General features: G+C 39.0%; 1 protein-coding gene across 3 annotated transcripts in view; it reads left to right on the forward strand.

Moving 5' to 3' along the window:
• DDX50 (DExD-box helicase 50) overlaps positions 1-5841 on the forward strand; it is a 32661-nt gene extending 26820 nt beyond the window's left edge. For 2 of the 3 annotated variants that reach the window (XM_004021419.6, XM_012105204.5), the window contains exons 13-15: positions 1292-1426; positions 2493-2537; positions 5347-5841. In XM_004021419.6, coding sequence (XP_004021468.1) covers positions 1292-1426; positions 2493-2537; positions 5347-5625 — 459 coding nt within the window. In that variant the 3' untranslated portion in view covers positions 5626-5841. Of the gene's footprint in view, positions 1-1291; positions 1427-2492; positions 2538-4554; positions 4610-5346 lie in introns of all 3 variants that reach the window. The other variant, XM_060406854.1, reaches the window with a different exon arrangement.
• Positions 5842-11817: the final 5976 nt, after the last annotated feature.

The following is an 11817-nucleotide window of genomic DNA, read 5'->3' on the forward strand; positions in this document are numbered from 1 at the left end:
AATCCAGAGTCTTTACAAGGAACGTGCTGCAGGGTGTTCCCTTGCTACCTCTTTGGCCTCATCTCCTATCACTCTCCCCTTGCTTGTTTCAACTATTATAACCTACTTGCTGATACTCAAACATAAAGTTAATCCTACACAAGGCCTTTGTGCTTATTTGTATTATTATGAATGTTCTTTTACTAATCTTGGCTCCCTCCTTCACTTCATTCAGCTTTCTGTCAGGTGTCACTGTATCAGAGGTCTTTCCCTATCATCCTGTCTAAGGTAGCTTATTCCTGCCTTTTCTCTCTATTTTCATTTTCTTCCCCTGCTTTATTTTTTTTTCATGATTATTAGTATCTGACATTGTATGTATTTACTTATTTGTTTACTGTCACGCTTGGACAGAGGAGCCTGGTGGGCTACAGAGTAGCATAATAGTTGGACACAATTTAGCAACTAAACAGCAACAATTCCATCATCATTCACTGCCCCCACCCCAACCCCTTGCTACATGTACACTACAAGGTAACTCTGTGAGACAAAGGACTATTTCCTGCTGAATCTCTAGCACCTAGGACAGTCTCTGGCACATATGTAGGGGGCACTTAACCATTTGTTACATCAGTGCCTCCCTATATCTTCTTCATGTTGACCGTTTTGTTGTCCAGTGAACTTTTACAGAGCAAGTCATTTTTGCTCAAGTGTAGTCCTTCAAAAGTTTAAAGAAGTTTATGTCCTCTTGTTTTTCCGCTCAAAGCTAACCTTGAGTCCTTCAGCATTTCCTTAATTCTTCACTACTTTATCTTATCCCTGATGGTGTAGTTTAATTTCCTCTTGAAGCATTATGTTTAGAGTTAAATGTAGTCTTTACAGCAATGTATAGAAGAATGGTACTTTCAATGATCTATTAGCATTAGTCTTATATTAATATAGTTTAAAATAAGCTATGTTTTAGTGGTCCTGTTATACTGGTCCTGTTGGCTTATAAGAAGTGCACGCATGCATGCTCAGTTGCTTCAATTGTGTCCAACTCTGCAACCCATTGGACTGTAGCCCTCCAGGGTCCTCTGTCCATGGGATTCTCCAGGCAAGAATATTGGAGAGGGTTGCCCTTCCCTCCTCCAGAGGATCTTCCCGACCCAGGGATTGAACCCTTGTCTTTTGCATCGCCTGTGTTGGTAGGCGGGTTCTTTACCACTGGTGCCACCTGGGACGCCATAAATCAAAAAAGGCTGTTAAGTTAGAATGTTATTGTCCTATTGCTGCTGCTTTTCTCTCAAACATAATGTGACTTTTATTCCTTAAGGGGTTTGTGACCATGACTCTGGAAAGCCCAGAAGAAATACAGGATGTCAGCTCTGCTTGGAAAGAACTTAACAGAAAGCTGAGTAGTAATGCTGTGTCCCAAATTACCAGAATGTGCCTCCTGAAGGGAAATATGGTAGGCTTTTCTAGACAACTGCCGTATATGTTTATAAAGACTAGTAGGTTTATGTTCATTGTTTTTTTGAAGTCTAATGGGATGAATAATACTATTTTATCCATGTGTTAGTGTGTTTCCAGTTGGAAACTTGGGGAGTTATGTAAGTAACCCATTCCTCTAGAAAGCTGTAAGTCATTCTCCTTAATTTGTAATATTCAGGTTATCTAAGTTTTTGCCTTTGAATGCATGTGTGGTTGTGTGTGTTTTTTACAATTGAGCAACATAATTGCAACAGCTAAATAGTTCTTTTTTTTTTTTTTTAAAGAGAATACACAATATTGGTTTCTAAGTGGCCTGCTATTGGTTGTTAATGAGGATAACTGAATTAGGTATTTTCATACAGTTATGAAATAGCGAAGTTAAAGCCATCTGTAATCTTAGTGACTGATTTCTTCTAATGGTTTTGTGAAAAGACATTGTATTTATTCGTCTCACCTGACTATATAAATTCATGCTAATCTAGAGTTTATTAACTTGTTTATTGAAAAGTTATCTTTCTCAAAGTTTAATATTACCTTCAAAAAGATCTGTGACAAGTAAGACAACTGTGTACGTTGAGAAAAAATGTGGAGGGGGAGGGAAAATATACCTAGATCCTTAGGCCAAACCATTTGCTATACTTGGATATTAATTAACTTTCAGTGTACTAGCAGCCAAGATCAAAGAGGAAACATCTTAGGTTATCTCTTGGCAGAGAGATACATTTTTAAAGGAATTTATTAGATGGGTCATTGTAAAAAGGACATGGAACATAATAGTGTCTAGAAAAACTTTTCTAGGGAATACTCTAGATGCTCATTAGTAGTCAATTCTTATTAGATACTGGTTTACTTTTAGATTTAGGAAGTACAATTAGCAGCCATTCTGTGTCATGCATTATTATGTATTAGCTGGTTTAATTCTGTAAGCAGTCATGGGACCCACTTAATCTTTTCTTTTTTTAGTTTATACAAAGTTATAAGAAGGTGTTTTAAAAAATCAACTCATGTGCATCTAAATAAAAATATTTTCATTTTGCTTTTAGGGTGTTTGCTTTGATGTTCCCACAACTGAATCAGAAAGGTTACAGGTATATAAAAATTTTTATCTGTTAAATAGTTGAATATGTTTCTTTAAAGGATAGAGATTAAAAAAACATATTTATAATATCTTTATCATGTGTAAGTCAATTAAAAATTCCTTAATAAACTAATAAATTATAAATATCCAGTTTGTCAAATGTGAAAAAATAGAATTGCATACGAAATCCTCATGTACTCATCACCCAGCTTCAGCAATTATCAGCTCGTGGTCAGTTGTGTTTCATGTCCGCTTCCATCCACTTACACTGTAATCTTTGTCTTTTTTTTTTTTAAATTTTATTTATGGCTGTGCTGGGTCTTCTTGCTGTGTGGGCTTTTCTTTTCCTTAGTTGCAGAGAGTGGGGGCTGTTCTGTAGTTGCAATGCATGGGCTTCTCATTGCGGTGGCGTCTCCTGTTGCGAAGCATGGGCTATAGCGCTCACAGGCTTCCGTAGTTGAGGCACGTGGGCTCTGTAGTTGCAGCTCCCAGGCTCTAGAGCACAGGCTTAATATTTGTGGTACCCAGGCTTAGTTGCTCCATGGCATGTGGGATCTTCCTGGATCAGGGATCGAACTGCCCATGTTTCCTGCATTGGCAGGTGGATTCTTTACCACTGACCGACCAGGGAAGCTCTCTCCTGTATTCTTTTGAAACAAATTCTAGGAAGTCTATCATTTCAACCATAAATACTTTTATATAGCTAAAATATTAAAAACACTTTCAAAAAACATAATACCATTATTAAACCCCCCAAAATAGTAATTCATCAGTATTATCCAATTTCGTGTTCATATTTTCCCCTGTCTCCTGAATATTTTTAAATATAAGAAGATCTGCAAAGTTCATTCTGTATAATTTGATTTTTGTCTCTTTTACTGTGTAGGTTCTCCAATTTCTTTCTCTCTTTAAAACAATTTTCCTTGTGTTTTATCTGAAGAAGAAAGAGATTGTCCACTAAATTCCTACACTGTGAAATTTGTCTGTTTGTGTCCCTGATACATATATATTTGACACAAGAACGGGATTATTTGGTTTTCAAAGTCCTTTTCAAAATTCAGAATATGTTGTAAACACATTTCTTTATCAACTATATAGTGGTGACCAGCTTAACCAATGTCCAGTTTTTCTGACATTTAGATTATATCCAATACTAATACTCTATTGTAACAGCTTTGCACTGGTGGCTCAGATGGTAAAGAATCTGTCTACAATGTTTGATCCCTGGGTTGGGAAGATCCCCTGGAGAAGGAAATGGCAACCCACTCCAGTATTCTTGCTTGGAGAATTCCATGAACAGAGGAGTCTGTCAGCCTACAGTCCATGGGGTCACAAAGAGTCGGACATGACTGAGCAACTCACATGTATTATAAACAAGTTGGCCTTAAATGTTGGCATAACTAATTCTTTATGCATTGCCAAGTTTATTTCTTTAAGATGAACTTTTCAAGATATCTGCTTGGCCAAAAACTGTGTATTTTTAAGGCTTTGGTCATACATTGCCACCAGTTGTGTGTGTGGCTGTTTGTCTCTGCTCATCCTGACATGTAAAGAGGTATTTTAATATTAACTTGCCTTGGCAACTCATGATCACAGTGAAAGACAGTGTAGCAGGATATGACATATTGATGCTCTTAGGGGCTGCTGATTTTTATATTTTGTTTACCCTGACACCAAATTGTTTCTAATAGCGACATTTTTAGTCCCTGTTGACAGATTTTTAATCTGCATTATCAGCTCTCAGACCTTGTTTCTGTCAGTATACCTTCTGAAAGCAATGACCACTTATTAGTGGCCTGTTCGTTTTGTGCTGAGAAACTGGTGGGCTCTTTTAGAATGTATAAACCGAGTAGGAATTTAGAGTCCCAAAATTGGCCTGAAAATTTCTCCTTGGACTAATACTTAGCTTTTAGAAACTTTTTTTGGGGCTAGGAGGATCCAAGCTTTGTACCGTTACATTAAATTTGAGATTTAAGTTTTAACAGGATTTTTTTCATTTTTACTGACATTTATTGTTTTTTTTGTAGTTTTACAAGCAGTACATGTTCATTGCAGACAACTAGAAACACATAAAAGTATAAGGTAATAATCACCTGGAGAAGGGAATGGCTGCCCACTTTAGTATTCTTGCCGGGAGAATCCCATGGACAGAGGAGCCTGGTGGGCTACACTCTATGGGGTCGCAAAGAGTCAGACATGGCTGAGCGATTAACAAGAAAAGAGTAACAATCATACATAAATTCCCATCCCCCAGAGATAACCACTATTAGCATTTTGAAGCATTTCCTCCCAGTGTCTACATTTTTAAAAAAATTTAAAAAGGTATAATCGACCTGCAAAACTGTGTTAGTTCCAGGTATACAATATAGTGATTTTATATTTATATTACAAAATGATCGCTACAATAAGTCTTGCTACTTTCATCATTCAAAAATATTACAGTATAATTAATTATATTCCCCAAGCTGTACATTTCATCCTTGTGATTAATTTATTTTGTAACTGGAAGTTTCTGTCTCTTGATCTCCTTTATCTGTTTCACTCATCCCCCCATCTCTCTCTTCTCTGGAAACCACCTGTTTGTTCTCTGTATCTGAGTCTTTCTGTTTTGTTTGTTCATAAAATTTAGGAACTTAAGTTCCTATGTTTTAGCTTTGAAAATGTTTTTGCTCTCTGGTTTTTCGTTTTATTCCAGATCCTCTGGACTGAATAGACTGATGGCATTTAGCTAATAGATATTCACAGAGTCTCCTGTACTCATGTGCTTGCTTATGGTTTCTATTTTGCATTTGTATTAATCCTGTGAATTACCCCAACAGGCAGAGTGGCGTGATTCAGACTGGATACTCTCAGTGCCAGCCAAGTTGCCTGAAATTGAAGAATATTATGATGGAAACACATCTTCTAATTCCAGACAGAGGAGTGGTTGGTCAGGTGGTCGGTCGGGCCGGTCTGGCCGGTCAGGCGGTCGATCCGGTGGCCGGTCAGGTAGACCGAGTCGGCAGGGGAGTCGGTCAGGAAGTCGACAAGATGGTAGAAGACGAAGTGGGAATAGAAATCGATCAAGAAATGGGGGCCACAAGCGGAGTTTTGACTGAGATAGTTAATCTACCAGTGTGAGCTTGCCTGTTTCTGCATAATCATGTACATTATCAACCAAAAATTAGGTCATCATAGCTGAGGTCTGTGTCTGCTATTTGGAAAGAAGTTGGTTGTATTTTTTTAAAAAGTATTTCACAAGAATGGTTGTAAACAAATCTACTTATCCAGTTATACCTTTGAATAAAAAAACCTCCTTTTATTGTCTCTTTTCACTGTGTGTTAAGAATTTTCTCAATGTACTCTTTTAAAATTTCTTCTAAAATGTGGCAGTTAAGTCAATCTTAACGTTACTTGCATAATACAAAATATGGGGTATCTGTATTCAGATCATTCCTTTCATATAATAATATGGTAGAAAATAAGAAATGCCTTTTGCATTAAAGGGCTGTAAAGACTGGTGACATGATTGGTTAGATGTAACATTTTAAATTTTAGATAAAGTTAATTAAAAGGTGTGCAAGCAGTGCATCCTCAATAATTTATTCAACAGTTAAAGTTACTTGTTGAATGTCTGCTGTGTGCCCATCACTATCCTAGCCCCTAGGGGTATAGTGGTGAATAAGGCATGGTCACCATCTTCAAGGAACTTACAGTTTAAAGCAGCAATTCTGGTTGAGATTAACGCCTGATGTTTAGGATGAAAGTAGCTATGGAATGTGAAGGATCTAATTGGGGTGTGCCAATCAGTCTTAGGAGTCAGGCTTTTTTAGATGAAGTGATAGGAGAAGTAAAGCAGAAGCACAAGTTGATCTAGCCAGTTTAGAGGGAGAGGGTTTGTAGTCAGAACAGTACAGGCCTACCTTGTTTTGTTGCACTTCACAGATAACTGTATATTTTAGAAATGGAAGGTTTGTGGCAATCCTGTGTCGAACAAGTCTGTTGGTCCTGTTTTTTTCTGATAACTATTTTTGAACTAGGGTATGTACATTATTTTAGACATAAAGCTGTTATACACTTTAGCCTGTTGTATAGTGTAAACATAACTTTTATATGTATTGTGAAATCAAAAAATTTGTGTGACTCACTTTATTGCAGTATTTGCTTTATTGGCGTTGGTCTGGAACTGAACCTGCAATATTTCCTAGGGATGCTTGTATACGCGGCAACCCAGAGGCAGAGAATAGCACTGTAAATCTGAAGGCCTCCACATAGTTCAGTATGGCTTACATGTGATAGAGGACAGTAATAGATAAGGATTTAGGAACCAGATTTTAAAGGTCCTATGTGCATTTTTAAGGAGTTGAAATACTATATTTATCACAGAACTCTTTTCTTTTTCCTTTTTTGGCCACGTGGCATGCAGGATCCTAGTTTTCAGGCCAGGGATTCAACCTGCAACCCTGCAGTGGAAGCATGGAGTCTTAACAACTTGACCACCAGAGAGGCCCCAGGAAGACAAGGGAGAATCATTAAAGAGTTTACAGTAAGAAGTGACATGATGAGATTTGTGTTTCAGAAAGATTACTGACTATGCTGAGGAGACTGAATTGCAGAAGGGCCAGACTAGGCACTGTGAGCCCTCTTAAGATGCTGTTAGAGTAACCCCAGGTAGAGGTGATGGTGGTCTGCAGTAATAAATGATAAGTAACATATTTTGAGTGATGTGAACTGAGGCACTTGAGAGGTTATTGTTTATTTAGGATCACTCAGCTGGATAATATATAGTGGAGTGATGACTTAAACCAAGTCTAGCTTCTGAACCAGCATTCTTAACTACTATGCTAAATAGTGGCAGTGGACTTTGAGAAACATGGATAGATTTCAGAGGTTTTTAGGATATGGGATTGTTAGGACTCAACTGGAAAATAAAAGAGGCAGAAGAATTAAACCTATGTTTGTCACTGAGATAGGTACTAGAACAAAGAGCAAGAAGAGTTATGTGGGGGAGAGAGGGAACATGATTAGTTCAGGATTAGATGTATTTTAATACTGAGCAGTCCATGTGTCAGGAGATAAAAAGTAGGCTGTTGGATTTATATGAAGGAGAGAGGCTGTTCGAAAGATTTGGCAATAATAAACAAAAAATGGTAATTGTAGTTAAGTTAGTAGATGAGATGATCCAGGAAAAGTATAGGGTCTGAAAACAACCCAAAGGCACACCAGTGTAATTACTGCATAGCAGAGGAAAGGGGATCCCACTGAGAAGGGATGACAAGAAGAGGGCCCAAAGCCCAGAAATATGGGGCTTCCAGGGGCACCAGAAGAGAAAATTGAAATGGCCTTTGGATTTGGCAAGCAGACATTGATGTGGGGAGCAGCCATATTAACAGAGTATTGAGAGTAGAAGCTATTTAGCCGTGGCTTCAGCAGGATATCCCTGGAGAAGGAAATGGCAACCCACTCCAGTATTCTTGCCTAGAGAATCCCATGGACGGAGGAGCCTGGTGGGTTTTCTACAGTCCACGGGATCGCAAAGAGTCCGACACGACTGAGCAACTTCACTCACTCACTCACTCACTCAGCAGGATATGGGAGGTGAAGTAGGGATAACAAACAATGAACACGTCTCCAGAAACTTGGCTAGGAATAGGGAAGAACAAGCTAAAACTGGACGTAGAAGAAAGGACATGAGATTGCAGTGAGAATTTTGTGTTGGCTGGGTGGGGAGATGAGGGAAATTTGAGCGTGCTGAAATACTAATATGGGAGGGGACAGGACAGGATGGGGGAGGAGAAAGAATGAATATATGATGGATCAAAATCTCTATGAAGATCCAAACAAATGAGCTCAAGCACATTCTGGAGGTTTTAGCCTTAGACAGCAGAAAAGTGAAAAATGAAAGTGTTAGTCACTCAGTTGTGTCTGACACTGTGACCCCATGGGCTGTAGTCTGCCAGGCTCCTATATCCATGGAATTCTCCAGGCAAGAATACTGGAGTGGGTTGCCATTTCCTTCTCCAGGGGATCTTCCTGACCCAGGGATCAACCCAGAGATCGAATCTGAGTCTCCTGCATTGCAGGCGGATTCTTTATCATCTGAGTCACCAGGGAAGCCCATCTCTAACGTCAAGAGGAAGGTATGATTATCATGGAGGTGAGTTTGCAGGTGTTAAGGTAAAAAGTTGAGAGATTATCTGCCTAATGTCTTCCTATTTTTTTCCTGTGGTAGTTTTGCGTGGTCAGCCACTGAAGGTGAAAAGGGAAGTAGTAGGCTAGGAAATTTGAGGAAAGTGGAGAAATGAGAGGTATTGAGTAGAGAACTCACCAAACAGGGTCACAGACATCCAGTCGTGATGAGAGACTGAATTTGTAGTCCATTAGAGTGGTCGAGTGATTTTCCATGACAACACTCAGCATTGTGCTGTAGGAGTGGAGGTGGGAGACAGCTGATGGGGGACTGTGGTTTTGCTCTAAGATTAAATGATGACAAGGTGAAGATGTTAAGGATTCAGCATAAGTGATTAACAGTCCAAGGACTCTAGACTGCTTAGGAATTGAAGTGGAGATGGGGTTGACAGTAGGGAGGACGTGGAAGGGGCACAGGATTGAGGACTGAGTCAGGATTCAGGAGAGGAGCTGTTGAGAAGACAATTGCAGAGCAGGCCTGTTGGGGGCAAAGGTTATTTCAGTTTAGGTGGTCAAAGAACTGAGAAGCCAGTTGTTATGTGGATGGTTTCCGTGGATAATGAAGACAAATGAGAACTGAGGAGGAAGTATAAGACTAATCCAGTTGCCAAAATACCATAAGTGGGGGAGGTTGGCAAATTACTCGAATTAGGAGTGGGAAAAGGTGAGATTATCACAGATTTCCAAAGGGACAAGGGCATTTACATGAAAGTCAAGGAGTAGCTCTGAGGAAAAGAGGAACACTGACACCAGTATACACTGGATGTGAAGGAATAAGCAACGTATGTGTGAGGAAGCAATAGGAGAGTATTTTCCAGTAAGAGCCAGATTACAGTTAGCCCAAGAGGGAAGAAGGACTGTTGGTGCTGGATTGAGAAGTTTTGATTATGGGCAGTGGGATTCCTTCCAAATAGCTAATGACTTGGGGGAGGGAAATCTAGATGGCTCTGTCTGCATTTGTGTAAGTGTGAGCTCTGTATTGAGACCCAAAATGGAACAAGGGCTGCATTCCTACTGAGGTGTTTGGTACCTCAGAGTAAGTTTTAATATAAACGTTAATAAGGAGCGCTCAGTCTCTGCCCTTGATACTCAGAATATGGGGAACTAGATGGACACATAAACCTAGGTCCGTGGCAGTGGCGAAGTGTAATGATTGGCAAACTCTGTACCAGAACACCAAGTGCAGCCCAGGAACCTGGGGTGGGAGGTTCAGAGAAAGCGTTTTGGCCATGATGATTGAGTTACGTGAGGTAAAAGAAACAGGCACAGAGTAGCTAATACAACATGGTCTAAGCATGGCGAATGATAAGTAGTTCTTGTTGTCAGGATCTTGACTGTGAGGAAAGTGGTGGTGAAAACATGACAAGGGTCATATATTGGAAGGCTTCATAGACCTTGTTTTAGAAGAGCCATTGGGGGGTAAGGGAGGAGAGTGAAAAAGATATGCATGCAGGTAAATGCCAAGGAAAATGGATTTAAGGGGTCCCCTTGCTAAAGGCTGGCGTCCTTATTAGCAAGGAAAGAGGCTGCTGCTGCTGCTAAGTCGCTTCAGTCGTATCCGACTCTGTGTGACCCCACAGACGGCAGCCCACCAGGCTCCTCTGTCCCTGGGATTCTACAGACAAAAATACTGGAGTGGGTTGCCATTTCCTTCTCTGAAGGAAAGGGGCAAATCCTAAGAAAATAAAACAATAGCTTTCTCTGTCTTCTGGAAGGAGGAGGGGCAGGGTAAATTCCTTACCAAGTTCTCAGCTTTGGGCTGCATTCCACCTCTTTATCTTTGCTCCTTCTTCATAGAGCTCAGCGCCTTCATGGCTCCACCTTTTGGCTATTCAGAGCCTTCTGTATGATGCTCTGTACCCTAGTGTTGTGGTACCCTAATATCTACTTGAACTTGAATCTATTACCTTGATCTTCAGCTTTTGAATTTGTATAATGTAATAATGTTTTATTTCTTTCAGTATTAGAAATTTGATAATAAATTCACACTTTGGTGTGAATGTCTGAAAGCCTCTCATTTTTGTTTTGTATAATTTGGGAGTAGTGCTTAATAGTTATTTTTTAAAAACTATATTCCTTTAAAAAATTTTAGTAATGTATGTTCATTGTTGGAAATTTGAAAAAAAATAGATAAGCAAGTGGAAGAAGATTAAAATCGCCTATAATTACCTCTCTCAGAGGTCATTACTGCTTACATTTTGTTGTATAGATTTTTAATTTACTGTGTATGTACATACTTTTTGAAATAGAAAATTCTCCCAATTTTATGAAAACATATTACATTTTCAGAGGAGACCGGCTTGGCAGAATTCAAGAAGTACTTCCAATTCCCTATCAAATGGATGTAAGACCCATTTCTTCCACTTGCTATTGAATTTTGTACAGACGATTAGATTAAACATAGTAATCTGGCTACCTTTGAGTCAAAAAGGGCCATTTGCATATTTCCCCTTGGAATTTTGGCCTGTGCCTGTGTGCAGGTATGTTAAAAAAGAATTTACTGTATGAGCCTTGACAAAAATTTCCCATTTAGTAGCATTCTGGGCTTATTCTGTTGTTGAACATCTGTTGGTATTAAAAATGTCCCTGTACTGTGTACAGCCATATCATATACAGCATCATCATGTAATTTTGTGGTTTATTGACTAGACTGCAACTTCCTAATTGCTTTCCTGCCTGGACATATAACTAAAATTTATTTCAAGGGGTTCCTTCCTTACCCCAGTACTAGTGGTAGGCTAAAGTCTGCCAGGAACTGTCCAAAATCTTAAGGATACAAAGATGGATAAATCAATCAAAGCTCCTGGCTCAAGGATATCACAGGGTGTTAAGTGAAAGCATCGTATATTTACATAAATTTATCTGTTAAAAAATTGACACTGTGAAACATAATGTGTGAAACATGAACAATTTCGTTTGAACTGTCAGATTAAAGAATGTGTAGTAAAAACTAATCTTATGAAATACAGAAATAAAACTCCCAGTATTCCCCTTGGTCACAAAGTGATTACATTTTGCGTTCTTTCTAAAAACCTTGACATACCTATGAGGCTTTTTTTTTTTTCATGTTTTTATTTTTTAATTGAGGTATAGTTGATGTACAGTGTGAGTTTAGGTTAGTG

Source organism: Ovis aries, chromosome 25 (genome assembly GCF_016772045.2).
Source record: "Ovis aries strain OAR_USU_Benz2616 breed Rambouillet chromosome 25, ARS-UI_Ramb_v3.0, whole genome shotgun sequence".
In the NCBI taxonomy this organism is placed as follows: domain Eukaryota; kingdom Metazoa; phylum Chordata; class Mammalia; order Artiodactyla; family Bovidae; genus Ovis; species Ovis aries.